General features: G+C 41.1%; 1 protein-coding gene across 2 annotated transcripts in view; it reads left to right on the top strand.

The window, feature by feature from the left end:
- Window positions 1–16,323, top strand: part of LOC144682810 (E3 ubiquitin-protein ligase SH3RF3-like) — a 411,417-nt gene that overhangs the window by 279,329 nt on the left and 115,765 nt on the right. For both annotated transcript variants that reach the window (XM_078545553.1, XM_078545551.1), the window contains exon 2: window positions 12,297–12,572. In XM_078545553.1, coding sequence (XP_078401679.1) covers window positions 12,297–12,572 — 276 coding nt within the window. The remainder of the gene's footprint in view (window positions 1–12,296; window positions 12,573–16,323) is intronic.

The raw sequence follows: 16,323 nt of genomic DNA, 5'->3' as shown, positions 1-16,323 counted from the left end.
GCCAGACACAGTGAGCTAGAGGCTTCGCAGACATTGCTGGCTTCCCCCACGTACAGGGTGCAATAGACTGCACACATGTGGCCATCAAGGCGCCAGCAGGTGAGCCCGGTGCCTTTGTCAACAGGAAGGGCTTCCACTCCATGAACGTGCAGATAGTGTGCGATCACAGGATGCAGATTTTACAAGTCTGTGCAAGATTCCCAGGCAGCTCCCACGATGCCTACATCCTCAGACACTCTCAGGTGCCGGGGGTCTTCAGTGCTCCGGCTCGGCTAGATGGTTGGCTGCTGGGTGACGAGGGCTATCCCCTGCGTAGGTGGCTCATGACGTCAGTACACTGTCCAAGAACACCGCTCAACCACTGGAGTTTGTACAGGCAGTGTACGTTATGTCAGGATGTGTTGGAGGAGGTGTGTCTGAGATTGTTCCTCAGGAAGCCACCAGCCAGAATAGAGACACCTGGTGATATATGCACACAGATCTTTGAAGATGGTAGAACAAATTATTGAAAAAGTACAGAAACAAGGAAGTAATGCTAAACCTTTATAAAACACTGGTTAGGCCTCACCTGGAATATTTTGTTCAATTCTGAAAAGCACACTTTAAGAAAGATGCCAAGGTATTAGGGAGGGTGTGGAGATTTACAGTAATGGTACCAATGGTGAAAAATTCAGGTATGTGGAGAGACAGGAGAAGTTGAGATTGTTCTGCTTAGGGAAGATAAAGTTAAGAGGAGATTTGATAGAGGTGTTCCAAATTATGAACAGTTTTGTCAGTTAATAAAGAAAAACTGTTCCCAGTGGCAAAAAGGTTGGTAACCAGAGGAGACAGATTGAAGGTGATTAGCAAAAGAAGCAGAGTCATTTTCATTGATACGCGAGTTGTTACAATCTAAAATGCATTGACTGAAAGGGTGTTGGATGGTGCTGAGAGCCAGCAGCATCAGGCACTTGGACTACAATCACTGCCCTTCTACTTGACCCTAAGTCTGTGGCCTTAGTCATCAGTTGGATATCTTGTATGATGGCAGCCACAAAATCCTGGAATCTCTGTTGCATCACCTTAATCAGAGGCTGTAAGGCACAATTCAAAGTATAATCTGAAAACCAATGTTGCACAAACTGCAATCTGAACTTCCATGGAGTGGGCAGTAGTTGGTTGCGGTTATGATTTGGTGATAGAGATGTCCCTTAGCTGAGTGTAGTGTGAAGTGTGTGACTGATGCTTTAAGAGAGATTGGAGTGTGGTGGTGCCCAGGGTAGGCGAGGAAGAACATACAAATGAACATACGAGTTAGGAGCAGGAGTAGGCCACTCGGCTGTTTGAGTCTGCTCTGCCATTCAATAAGATCATGGCTGCTCTGACTGTAACTTCCCACCTAGCCCTGATAACCGTTCACCTCCTTGTATAACAAGAATCTGTCTACCTCTGCCTTGAAAACATCCAAAGACTCTGCTGCCACTGTCTTTTCAGGAAGGGAGTTCCAAAGACTCACTACCCTTTGAGAGAAAAAATTTCATCTCCGTTTTAAATGGGCGACCCCTTATGTTTAAACAGTGACCCCTAATCATAGATTCTCCCACAAGAGGAAACATCCTATCCACACCCACCCTGTCAAGATCCCTCAGGATCTTATATGTTTCAATCAAGTCGCCTCTTCATAAGACAACCCACCCACTCTTGATATTAGTCTAGTTATCCTTCTCTGAACTGCTTCTAATACATTTGCATCCTTCCTTAAATAAGGAGACCAATGCTGTACACAGTACTCCAAATGTAGTCTCACCAGTATCCTGTACAACTGAAGCATAACCTCCCTACTTTTGTATTTAATTCCTCTCGCAATAAACGAGAGCATTCTATTAAGTTTCCTAATTACCTACTGTACCTGAACACTGGCCTTTTGTGATTCATGCACTAGGACTGGATCCCTTGGAATCTCAGAGCTCTGCAATCTCTTGCCATTTAGATAATATGCTTTTTTATTCTTCCTGCCAAAATGGACAATTTCGCATTTTCCCACATTGTACTCCATTTGCCAGATCTTTGCCCACTCGCTCAACCTATCTATGTCCCTTTGTAGCCTCCTTATGTCCTCTTCACAACTTACTTTCCTACCTATCTTTTTATCATCAACAAATTTAGCAACCATACCTCCAGTCCCGTCATCCAAGTCATTTATATGAAATGTAAAAAGTTGAGTCCCCAGCACTGATCCCTGTGGCACACCACTCATTACATCCCGCCAACCAGAAGAAAACCCATTTATGGCTACCCTCTGTTTCCTGTTAGCTAGCCAATCTTCTTTCCATGTCAATATGTTAGCCTCTACACCATGAGCTTTTATTTTCTACAATAACCTTTGATGTGGCACCTGATTAAATGCCTTCTGGAAATCTAAATACAATACATTACTGGTTCCCCTTTATCTATAGCACGTGATTCCTTCAAACAACGCCAATGAAATGGTTAAACAAGATTTCCCTTTCACAAAAACATGTTGACTCTGCCTGATTACGATGAATTTTTCCAAGTGCCGTGCCACAACACCTTAAATAATAGCTTCCAAAATTTTCCTTATGATAGATGTTAAGTTAACTAGCCTGCTTTCTGTCTCCCTCCCTTTTTGAATAAAGGAGTTATATTAGCTATCTTCAAACCTGATGGCACCTTCTTTGAATCCAGGGAATTTTGGAAAATTAAAACCAACGTATCAACTATTTCACTAGCCACTTCTTTTAAGACCCTAGGATGAAGTCCATCAGGACCCAGGAATTTGTCATCTTGCAACTCCAACAATTTTCTGAGTGGTGGCTTCCCTGGTGATGTAATTTTTCTGAGTTCCTCCATCCCTTCCAATTACTGATTTATAGCTATTTTTGCGATGTTACTTGTATCCTCTATAGTGAAGACCGATGGAAAATACCTGTTCGATTCATTTGCCATCCCTTTATTTTCCATTATTAATTCCCCAGAGATTCTTTCTCTTGGACTAACACTCACTTTGTTAACTCTTCTTATTTAAGTATCTATAGAAATTCTTACTCTCTGTCTTTATATTTCTAGCTAGCTTTCTCTCGTCCTCTGATTTTTCCCTCCTTAGTAATCTTTTTGTCGTTCTTTGCTGGGTTTTTTTCTGTCTCGTCTTCTGACCTGCCACCTGTCTTTGCGCAATTATATACTTTTTCTTTAAGTTTAATACTGTCTTTACCTTTTTTTAATTAATCATGGATGGTGGGTCCTCCCCTTGGAACTTTTCTTTCTCACTGGAATGTATCTATTCTGTGTGTTCTGAAATATCCCTTTAAATGTCTACCGCTGCAGCTCTATTGACCTATGCCTTAACCTCATTTGTCAGTTTACTTCAGCTAGCTCTGCTTTCATTCTCACATAATTGCCCTTATTTAAGTTTAAAATACTTGTCTTGGACCCACTCTCTCTCCCTTAAACTGAATGTAAAATTCAATCATATTGTGATCACTGCTACCCAGGGGTGCCAGCACTATAAGGTTATCAATAACCTATCTCATTGCACAATACCAGGACTAATATAGCCTGCTCTCTGGTTAGCTCCAGAATGTGCTGTTCTAAGAAACTATCCTGAAAACATTCTATCAACTCCTCACCTAGGCTACCTTTGCCCATTTGATTTTTCCAATCTATATGTAGATTAAAATCCCCATGATTATTGCTGTTTCTTTCTGACAAGCTCCCATTATCTCTTCCTTTGTACTCTGTCCTACCATGTCATTACATTTACAGGGCCACCCCCAAAAGTGACTTCTTACCTTTATCATTTCTCATCTCAACCCACACCGCTTCTACATCCTGTTTTCCTGAACTTAGCGCATTAAAGAGGGATGACCTAATATCATCATTAATTAGCAAAACCACCCCTCCACCTTTTCCTAGCTTCCTGTCCTTTCTAAAAGCCATGTACCCTTCAACACCCAGGTCCTAATCTATGTCATCCTGAAGCCATGTCTCTGTAATGACTATCAGATCTTACTTTTTTATTTCTGTTTGTGTGACCAGTTCATCCGTTTTGTTTCGAGTGCTACGGTGTATTCATTTACAGAGCCTTTAGTTTAGTCCTTTTACTATGTTTGTAACCTCTAAACTTGACTGCTGTTTTTCTCAGATTTGTATTACCTATCCTTTCCTGTCACGTTCTGTTTATCATTTCCCATATTAAACCTTCCTCTCTTACCTTGTCTCCACTCTGGTTTACCACATCTTCTCAAATTTGATCCCTTGCCCCCACTAATTAGTTTAGAACCCTTTCTACTTCCCTAGTTTTGTGGCTGGCAGGTTCAGGTGTAGATCGTCCCAATGGTACAGATCCCACTTTCCCCAATACTGGTGCCAGTGCCCCATGAACCACAACCCACTTCTCCCATACCAGTCTTTGAGCCATCCATTCATTTCTCCAATCTTATTTGCCCTATACCAATTTGCATATGACTCAGGTAATAACCCAGAGATTATTACCTTTTGAGGTTCTGCTTTTCAATTTAGTACCTAGTTCCTCATACTCTCTATGCAGAATCTCTTTCCTAGTTCTACCCACGTCATTGGTACCTACATGGACCAAGACAACGGTATCCTCCCCCTCCCACTGCAAGATCCTCTCCAGTCCTCAGCAAAAGTCCTGAACCCTGGCACCAGGCAGACAATCTAGCCTTCTGGACTCTCGCTCTTTTCTGCAGAGAATAGTGTCAATCCCCCTCACTACACTGCCCCCTACTACCGCTCCATTCTTTTTTGCTCCCCCCATGTGAATGGCTTCCTGTATCACAGTGCTATGGCCAGTTTGCTCATCCATCCTGCAGCCTCCACTCTCACCCAAACAAGCTGAGAGAACCTCAAACCTATTGGACAATTGCAAAGTCTGAGGCTCCTGCCCTCTGGGTCCCCTTACCTGCCTCACTCACAGTCATACCCTCCTGTCCCTGATTACTGACCAAATCAGAAGACCCTATCCTAAGTGGTGTGACTGCCTCCTGGTACAAAGCATCCAGGCAACTTTCCCTCTCCCTGATTTATCGCAGTTTCTGCAGCTCAGCTTCCAGCTCACTGACTCTGAGCCAAAGCTCGTCTAGCCACAAAGACTTACTGCAGATGTGCTTGCCCTGGATCACACTGGCATCCAGGAGCTCCCATATGCTGCAACCTTGACATATCACCAGTCCTGCCATCCTTAATGTGTTTTAATTAATTACTTAATTATATTATTCACTTATTTATTTCTCTTTTTTTAAAGGGAGATTGTGGCATTTGACTTATCTTGCCAGCTGTGGTCAGCTTGTTAAACTTTTTTCTACACTGGTCCAAGGTCCTGGGAGTCAGAGGTGACACTTGATGCCTGTGCTACTTCCCTCCAGGTGCCACGACTCATGATTCATGAAGACTTGGCTTTTCTTGATCCCAAAGCAATGGTCCTTTCTGATCTTTATTAATCTTACAGGTCCTCTTCCTGCCAGGCTTGCTTCTTCCAATCCACTTCTTAGTGGACATCTCTCTGTTACATGAAGATGCTGTTCAGGCACTGGCAACACACTGAATAAAGCATTTTTAAAAATAGAGAGAGTGGGCATGATTAAGAAGTTAGCAGATGATATGAAAATTGGCTGTGTGGTTGATAGTGAGGAAGAAAACTGTAGACTGCAGGAAGATATCAGTGGACAGGCATCAGAAAAGTGGCAAATGGAATTCAGTCAAAAGAAGTGTGAGGTAGTATATTTGGAGATGGCAAACAAAGCAATGGAATACACAATACATGGCAGGATACCAAGAAGCTTAGAGGAACAAGGGACCTTGGAAGTAGCAGGACAGGTTGATAAGTTAAGAATACATATGGGATACTTACATTTAATGGCCAAGTCAGAGTTTAAGTGCAGAGGGAATATACTAGAACTGTATAAAACCCTAGTTAGACCACAGCTAGAGTACTGCATACAATTCTAGTCACCACTTTGCAGGAAAGATATGATTGCACTAGAGAAGAGATTTACAAGGATGTTGCCAGGAATGGAGAATTTTAGATGTGAGGAAATATTGGAATAGAGGAAGCTAAGGAGGTATTTAATTAAGGTGTATAAAACTAGGAAGGGTTTAGATAAAGTGAATAGGAAGGACTTATTTCTGTTAGGTCAATAATCAGAGGGCGGAGAGTTAATGTAATAGATACAAAGATTAGAGGGCAGTTGAGAGGAAGTGCTTTCACCAGAGGGTTGTGGAGTGGTGAGGGAGCATCTAGAACTCACTGCCTGAAGGGGTGGTAGAGGCAGAAACCCTTGTCGCATTTAAAAAATACTTGGATATACATTTAAAGTACCATAACCTACGGGGCTACAGACCAAGAGCTTGAAAGTGGGATTAGGCTGGATAGCTCTTTTCAGACAGCACAGACATGATGGAATGAATGGTCTCTTTCTGTACTATACATTTTCTATATTCTGCATTTCTACGTAGAAAAACAGTTTGTGACAAACCATCATCTCCCAACCATTGGTATGAAAAATGGCATGTGTGCCATATTTGCATAGTGTTCTACCAAGTTTCCTGGTGATCCTATTGGTCACACTAAACTTGCACTTGCTTTACACTGGTTTTTAGGTTTTCGTGTAGGAAATTATCTTTGTAGGAAATTCTAGTGCAAATTTCCAATGGCAAGATTGTTAATGAAATTGGTGTAAATTTTCACAATAGGATCAAGGTAATTCAGCACCAACATTTCTAGCTTTTCAACGGTACCCTTGTGGAGCAATCTTCCAAATTATTTCACTGAACATTAATCTTGGATTGCTGATATAGAAATAAATTGCTTGAGGGCAAGTTGTTGAAGTATGCAATCAAACTTCACATTAATGCCATACTCCACAGTTCCTTGTGGGGATAAATAAATAGCTAGCCAGCTGGTTGAAATTAAGACAATAAGAATGTAAAATCCAAGTTTAAATTAGTGGTCTTCCTTAGAAATATTGCTTTTAGCTGTCAGGCTGCCAATCCCAGATTCCTATCTTCTCTGTCTCTCTGAGCAGAGTGTGGTGCCATGATTTAATGTGACAGTGACATGAATCTGATTCCAAAAAATGTCACAAGACATCATTGTTGTTATTCAGCCTTTCTTTCTAAGGAGATTTCAAATGGTGTCCTGCTGAAAAAGTAGTAATCTATAGTACAAAAGTGATGCAAAACAAAAATATATATTTTGGATCTGACATTATTCTTTAAGATGATCCAGAATCAGATGGAAGCCTGCAGGGAACTTCGGGTGCCGTCTGTTACCTGTTGGGTATTCCCATCCAAAAGCCAAAGTCAATTTGTGCAATTGTTTAAAGAAAGGCTAAACCCTACTCAGTGGGATAAATTGAAAGGTCTCTTATCGTTGTACTGGGCATTTCAAATGTAGGTTGAAAATTTGTTAAATTATACTGGTTGGCTATGTTTTACTTGATTCAGAATAACACAGATGCTCTTAGCCCAGCACGTTTCTGAAAAAGGACAAGGACCTGAAAAACTGTCCGAGTTGCACATAGTCTCTGACGCTGGCACTTTCGTTCTGTCATTCACAGGTGAATGGAATTTCAGCTTCTCTACCACTGTATTTATACAGGCAAATAGATCTTCACCTCAAACTATTGAGATTATCAACTCTGAAATGGCACTGGGATGAATCAAATCTATTTTAAAAGGTCTCACACAGGTGCTGATTTGGTTTGCCACTGAAACAAGCAACAAACCTGTGCCCTTTCTTCTCTACTTCACCGCACCCCCTCATAAATCATGCATTTCACCTCAACCATTGCAACATGAGGAGATGCAGAACGATCTTCGGTCATCTTAGACTGAGTTAAATTGCTGGTAAATTGTCGCTAATGTCATATTGACTATGCTAGAACTGTAGTTCCATTCATCCACATCTATGATGGATAATGTGAGTTCTCATAATTCATGAGAATTAATTAAGTCTATTCTGTTACACTGTTGAAATAATACGTCTCTTTAATCATGGTTTGAATGGGTTTGTGATGTGATACGGCAGATGACTGCTGTAAGCCATTATTATCATTTATTGAAAACTTAGTTACGAAAGAAGATGCCACTAAACCAATTCATTGATGCAGAGTTGTACTCTGAGGCTGACTAAATATCAATCCACTTTTACGTGTTAGATATGTTAGGGCAGAAATTGGTAAATGTTTCACGTGTTGTACGGATCCATTTAGATGAATTGTTGTTCATCGTACCGGTTTCCCCACGGTAACTTCAGCAAAACCTCTGGAGAAACAACACATACAGCAGCAGTTTACACAATTTCTTCATGGTTTCCACTGAAGTTATGAAGGGAAAGCGGATGAACTCTGTGCACATTATCCCCATTCCATATCCCATTTTTCTTTAAGGTCAGTGAACTCCAAAGTTCTGAAATTTAGTCAAACTAGATGATTTGTAAAATCAGCCAGGCTGCTCCAGTTTGAATTACTTCAGGTTAGAGATAGAGATTAGCATTTCATTGCAATAAAAAAAAATTCACAAGTTTTTGCTTTGGTCACTAGTTGCGAGCCTCTCATTCAGCTCCCCATTCATAAAAGTATTCTCCCTTGACTCATGTCACTGAAAGGTGAGTGTTGAGATTTATCACAAATCTTTGCCAGTCTCTGTTTACCTGGCGATTGGTTTTGTAGTAAACATTTATTCCCAATCCATGAAATGTAGGCCAAAATAGGCCAATACTATAATCCTTCGAATACGAGAAATGGCATGTCCATGTTCCCAGCAGCCCAGGAACTGCTGTGTCCTGGAAATAATTAGACTATCTCAAACTATAATTATGTTTGCAGCCACAAATTTCACTCCTACCCAGAGAGTTACCCAGTTATTTTGGTCAATTCAGTATTCTAAAAAATCCACTACACGGTGAGGATGATTTCTTTTAATCCCTAGTCTTAGTTGTGACTTGTTAATTTTGCAGTCATATTTTCTGGCTCAGGTTCGGAGTCCAGGTTAAATTGCACATATACATTATATTATCCTAATCTTCTTTTCTCCAATCATAACGCATTTACTTCTGTGAAACTGACCTTGCAATTTAAGATAGAATCAGGTCATCACTTTTTAAAAAGTTTTCAATGCATAAGTATCCTTAATGTTATAAAAGGTACAACACTGCACATAATATTCCAACTGTACCCTCAGCAAGCCATGGTATGTTAAATTAATATGTTGCTGTCACACTAGTTATGATATTTTTCTACTGCTTGCCAAAAGAAGATGACAATGTCTGAAACTACATTTAGCCAGCAATCCTGCTCCTATTACTGGCCACATCTGCGGTCCACTCCAGACCAGGCACTCTCCCCCAGTGGTCCAACATGCAGTAACAGAATGCAAGATCATGCACCTACAGTTTGTATTCAGCAGTTCCCCTCACAGTTGGAGAAGATCAAACATTGGTCTGAGATCATAAAATGTCCCATTGTAATAGTAATATTTACAGAAAGGAATGGGAGGGGCTCTGTCACTGAGGCAGACACTGACCTGACACTGACAATGAATGGTGCCATCTTTGATGCAGGCAGCTTCCTAGGATGTCACTGACATCACTGCTGCTGCACATGTGCAGGAAGTACTCGCTTTAGAGTTGTGGTGTCAACAAATACAGCTGAGAAAAAACCCAAACCAGCAAAGGAAAAGGAAATAAAATGGGAATAGAGGCGGTGATCTAAATGTGTTAAAAAGAGAAATAGAAAGACTTTCATTTATATAGCACTTTTCATGACCACCAGATGTCATAAGGCGCTCTACAGCAAATGAACCACTTTTTAAGTATGGTCATTGTTGTAATGTAGGAAATGTGGCAGTTAATTCGTGGTCAGCAATCTTCCAAAAATAACAATGTGATAATGACCAGGTAACCTGTTTTTGTGATGTTGATTGAGGGATAACTATTGGTCAGAACACCAGGGATAACTCCCCTGCTCTTCTTCAAAATAGTGTTATGGGATCTTTTACATCCAAGCCAGCAGGCAAATGGGGCCTCAGTTTAATGTCTTACCTGAAAGATAGCACCTCCGATAGTGCAGCAGTCTCTCGAGTCTACACTGAGTGTCAGTCTTGATTTTTAATACTCATGCCATAGATTGGGACTTTATCTCACAAAGCTCCAAGTCTGAGACAAGAGTGCTACCAACTGAGCCACAGCTGACTGTCAAACTCAACGTTGAGTCCAGAAGGCTGTAAAGTGCTCAGTTGAATGACGAGGTGCTGTTCCTTGAATTTGCATTGAACCTCATTGAAATACTTGCAGAATGCCAAGGGCAGAAAGGTCAGAGTGGAAGCAACATGGAGAATTAAAATGGGAGGCGACTGGAGCTCAGGATTACGCTTGTGGATTGAGTAGAATTGCTCCACAAAGCTGTCGCCCAGTCTGCGTTTGGTCTCTTTGGATAAGAGAGGTTGAGAGGAGATTTAATAGAGGTGTTCAAAATCATGAGGGGTCTGAACAGAGGAGATGGGAAGAAACTGTTTCCATTGGTAGATAGATCGAGAACCAGGTGACTCCAGTTTAAGTGATTGGCAAAAGAAGCAATAGCGAGTGGTTAGGATCTGGAATGCACTGCTGGAGTGTGTGGTGGAGGCACTTTCAATCATAGCTTTCAAAAGAGAATCGGATCATTATCTGAAGAGGAAACATTTGCAGGGCTGTGGAGAAAAGGCAGGGAAGTGGTACTAAGTGACTTGCTCTTACAGAGAGCCAGCACAGATACAAAGGGATGAATGGCTTCCTTCTTAGCTGTAACTATACTATGATTCTATGTAGAGGTGACCACATCATAAGCAGTGAGCACGCTAAATTGAAAGAAGCACAAGTGAATCACCATTATACTTGGAAGGAGTGTTAGGAGCCTTGGGTGATGAGAAGGGAGCAGGTAAAAGGACAGGTGTTGCCTGTCTTGTTCTTGCATGGACGAGCACTGTAAGAAAGGGAGGGGGTGTTGGGAGTTACTGAGGATTGGAGCAGGATGTCATGGTCCTCTCTCTGGAATGCTGAAAGGGGAGGGGAGGGGAAGATCCATTTTTGAACACCTCGTCAAGCCCTGCACCCAGTACTGACAGTGGCGAATGTGGTGCTGCTGACACTTGAGAGCTATGAACTTCTGATTAGCTGTCAGCTCTCTGAGGTGAGGTTTCCTGTACTTAAGGGGCAAAAATCTTGCCTTCAGCCTATTAATGCTTTGGGGCAGCCATTCTTCCTCAGGGCAGGATCCTCTGCCCCTGACATTTTGGCTGGATTAAGCAGGGATCATGGTGCCTGATATAATTCAGCCTCTGGTTCCATAATCTGGATTGATTCTGCTTCCAATTCTGAATCCACAAAATACATTTAAACATGATGCTGACATCATGCACATGATATTAACATTGCATTATGCTTTGCTTCAGACCATGGTTCATTTTGGACATGATTCAGAACAGAAATCAGGTTAAAGATACAGTATGAAATAAGAGGAGTAGATGCTGAAAATACACAGCAGTGTAGCTCAGCAGCTGAAAAGAGAAAAAATAGGTTAATGTTTAAATGTTTTCTTTTTATTTCTTTCAGATACTGCTGGGCCTGCTGTGTACTTCCAGAATCTTCTATGTTCTAATTTCAGATTTTCAGGATTTTCTTTTCCTTTTTAACTATGCAGTTATATTGGTCGGAGAGAAAATCAGACAGAAAGAAACATGGACCAGCTGTTTCCTTTCTTCTGGTTGTTGTCACAGTTCAGAGGAGTTGGCAGTAGTTACTCTGCACATTGATAACCTCAGACAGTCACTTCAGTCACTTGTGCCATTTAATGAGGATACAAGTGAGCTACACTTGTCAGTGAAAAGCAACAATTTAGCAATACAAAACCTTAGAATAATAGAATCCAATTTACTTCACTTCATATTTTTTGTTGAATTGGAGCCAGATTACCGGTGTGAGAGATTCCTAATTCAGATCTCTGATGCAGAGTGGCTCATATGGTGTATTATTTGAAATCATTACTTTCAATGGAGATTCAAGATAGCTCAGAATTTTGAGAGTAAAATTAACTTATTGCCATGGTAAACTCTATTGTGATATAAGCACCAATTTGATTACATTCCAGCAAAACCAGTTAAATGGAAAGGTTTTAGAAAAATAAAAATAATTTTTGGAGATTGGAATTCAATACCAAGTATGAAACTGTATTTAGTGTGAAAGTATCTATTTACTGTGCATCTGTAGTAAATATTAATCATTGCTGTGCTTTGGGTTTCAGAGCATTCCACAGTTACCATGTGCTAAGGCCCTCTACAACTATGAAGGGAAGGAACCTGGTGATCTCAGATTCTGCAAAGGTGACCTCATCATTCTACGACGTAAGGTGGATGAGAACTGGTATCATGGCGAGCTTAATGGTACCCATGGCTTTTTCCCAGCTAGTTATATTCAATGCATCAAGCCACTTCCACAGCCGCCTCCTCAGGGCAAAGCACTTTATGACTTTGAAGTAAAGGATAAAGAGCAAGACAAGGACTGTTTGACTTTCTCAAAGGTAAAATAATTATTGAACAGATGGACCAAACATTTATTTTAAAGCTAGCGCTGTTTTACATTTACTCAGTACATTATCATATATTGAGCTGGTATGCATCTCTACCCTCTAGAGGTATTGGAGAGCACTATAACCAAAGATATTTTTTAATAATGTAACACTAATGTTCTATTGCTACAGAAGATGCTTGTATACCTTCAAAAGCTAGATAAGTAAAGTGTTTGTCCTCTTGTGTTTTACAGAAACTTTGGGGGTAGTGGTAAAATAAATCAACAAATATCACTCAGCTTACTTAGTATCCCATGTTATATGATCCGCTTACCAGCATACATCCCCAAGCCAGTTTTTGTTGGCCAGTACAGGCCTTCCTCTGACATTGGGAGAGTCTGCAGGTAGAGGATTAAAATTACGTAAACAGCATTTCAATAACTATGTGTATTAGTATTCGTGTAAACGTCAGGCCCAACGTGACTAACAATTGTCAATTTGAATAAGTTAAAATAACAATTTGCACACATAGCCACATAGCAGAGCTGTAAATGACTGGTTTCTTGAGACAACATCAGTATTTGAACAATCTACTGAGATAATTCTTTAACCATTTCACATTGACTTCAAAATATCTGAAGAAGCTTCACTATCAGTTTGTTTCACATATGCCTACCTTTAATTCTGCACAAAGTTTCAAAGTGGTATCAAGGTTACACTCTTTACACTATGCTCCTACTTTTGGTTATGTTCTTTTGTGTGCACAGACTCCAAGAAGTTCTGATTCCACTCAAGTTACGTTTCACTCCATAAAAAAACTTTTATGTTTCATCCTTGGATCATATCAGAATATATTGTGCAGCAGCATAATGATACCCTATAAATCCCAACCAATCAGCCTCTCTTCTCATACAATATAAAGTTGTTGCTTCCCCTGACATTGATATTCTTGTGATTGTTCTGATGAGTGCAAGACGAAAAGCTTTGACAAAATGTCTTTTTTCAGCAATAATCATTGTGTTATATATTTATAAATCATACCATCTTAAATCAAAGTTGGCTTGAAGTTATATTGCAGCCAGATGCTGGGAAAATCAAGTAAAAACCAGCTGGTGGCCAGTTTGGAAGTAAATCATGCTGGTTATATAGTGCCAATTTAATAATGCCAGCTAAAAATCCTAAAATTGGTTTTAGGTCTCACTGACCTGCTTATTTTATGTTAACATTTCCCATCTCTATGCGAAAGTATCTCCAATGTAGTGGGCAACATTCTGATGTTCTCTGCAGCATGTCAATGCTCTCTGTTATCTGTCTGTCTATCACCCTTCCCAAGCTATTCTTGTTTTCCAAAGCCGCTTAATGGGCAAGTAGGAATTGAATTACAAAATAATGAATAGTTTCTATTGTGAATTTAGATCATTAGAAAGAAATTAAATACATTTTTAAAAGTGGCTCATTGCTGAATTTGATTTCAATAAGTGTGGAATTTCCTCCATTGGAAAAGAACAGCAGAGAAAGACCATTAGGTTCACCTCATTAAATTAACAGTGCAACAAGTACATTTCCTAACTATATTATCTACTGGAGCACAAAGAAAGAAAATCAAAACTTCAGCTAATTCAGGGAAAATTCCTCTCTAACTCCCTAAAGGCAATCAAGCAAGTTTAAGGAGACACTAACATGTGGGTATCGTAAATCAAAAATAATTAGCAATATACTCCCCCCTCAACCTCCCCATAATAGAAAATGACCTCATCTCATGAACTTGTTAAAAATCCTTGAATATACCATACTCAACAACGGAGCATCCACAACTCTCTGAGGTTCAGAATCCCATAGATTCACAACCTTCTTGAGCGAAGAAATTACTCCTCCTCTCAATCTGAACTGGTCGCCTCCTTATCCTGAAACAGCACCTCCTAGTTTTCTAGACCCCCCAGCCAGGGGAAACATCCTCTCTGAACCTACCCTGTCAGATCACACTGCTACCTTCCCCAGAATCTTATGTTTTAATGAGATCACCTCTCATTTTTCTAAACGTGGACAGAATAGGCCCATTCTACTCAGCCTGTCTTCATAGGGCAATCGTCTCATACCAGGAATCAATCTAGTGAACCTTCACTGTACGCCCTCCAAGGCAAGTATATCCTTCAATATCCTACGTATATTGCAAGGCATATGCGACACCACTCTAAAACTGAATGAAAATTGTGAATGTTACTGAAAAGCCATGGCTGTCAGGGCAGGACACTAACAAGGTTTAAATGACATAAGGTATATAAGGAAGTAGTGTTTGGGTGACATTGGTTTAACAGCCTAAAGATGAGGAAAGAATGACACAAAGAGTTACGGAGGTCAATAGTTTTGAAGTCCCAGGAAAGAATGAAAGAGGGTTGGAGACAATGAGATGAGTCCAAATTTCAACATAGTAAAGATGCAGGAAAGAGAAAGTGTGTGCAGGATGGCTACTTGTAGTGAAAGAACAAAAGAATAAAGCACATGAGCAAATACAAAACTACTATTGATGTTAAAGAGAGAAACCAGAAAGGTTACAATGGTCAGAGACTTACGGCTGACTTTTACCAACTTTGAAAATATTCAGGAGATGCGGCTATTTCCGGGTCCCAATCCCACTCCCTGCCACAGCACATCTGATGGCTTAGTCTTATGGGAATTGGCCAATTAGCAGGCTGCCTGCGCATTTGCCAGTTAGGTGCAGCTGGTGGGTTCTGGAGGCAGGAGGTGAATAGTGTGGCCCACTGCAAGGCAGCCCTGACTATGTCACCAGTAAGAGCGCTGCTGAGAGCAAGTAGCCAGGAGGTAATGGTGATGGCAGCCTTCATGCACCCTGATGGTTAACTCTGTGTTTAGCATTGCCTGGTGTGGCTCAGGAGCCCCACTCTGGCAAGGTTGTTTCTGCTACATTTGCTGCAGAGGAAGATAGTAGACTGAAAAGGTGCATGATTTGCTGGCCTCTGGTTTCTCTGGGCTCTCTTCTCAGCCAGCTGAGCTTTCCATTTCTGCTCGTCTCTTCGAATGCCCTTCCAGACAGTCAGCCTCCAGAGGTCACAACCATCAGTGACTGTCTCCCAGTTGTCAGTGTCAATGTTAATCTTCACGTCTCACTTGCAGGTGTCTGTGTAGCAGAGGTATCGACACCCAGAAGGTCATGACCCAGTGGCCAATTCATCGTACACAAAGTCTTTGGGTATACAGCCATCATCCATCCAATGAACATGGCTGAGCCAGCGCAGATGTCATTGGCTTAGCAATGAGTGCATGCTTATGGAATTAGCATGCACCAGAACCTCTGAGTTGATGACCTTGGCCTGCTAAGAGATGCCGATGATATGTCTGAGACAGTGAAGGTGGAAACTGTTCAGCCTTTTGTCCTGTTTGGCATATATTGTCCAGACCTCAGCACTGCAGTGGAATGCACGAGCTTGGTAGACTTGCGGTTTGGTATTCCTAGTCAGGTTGTTGATGTTCCACACACTCTTACTCAGCTTGGACATAACAGCTGCAGCTTTTGTGGTGCATGTGTTGACTCCAGCATCAAGTGACAGATTGCAGCCGATTGTGGGGCCTAGATATGTGAATCTATCAACAACCTCCAGCGTCACATTGTCTATGCTGATAGATGGCGGTGTAGCAACATCCTGGACCATGACAGTTGTCTTCCTGATGCTAATGGTTAAACAAAACCCTTTACAGATGTGAGAGGGATTGTCCATTTGCTGTTGCAGGTGTTCCTCAGTATGGA

This window comes from Cetorhinus maximus, chromosome 7 (assembly GCF_964194155.1).
Source record: "Cetorhinus maximus chromosome 7, sCetMax3.hap1.1, whole genome shotgun sequence".
Classification (NCBI taxonomy): Eukaryota; Metazoa; Chordata; class Chondrichthyes; order Lamniformes; family Cetorhinidae; genus Cetorhinus; species Cetorhinus maximus.
Note: the sequence above shows the minus strand (reverse complement) of the source record. Positions and strands in the feature narration are given on the sequence as shown.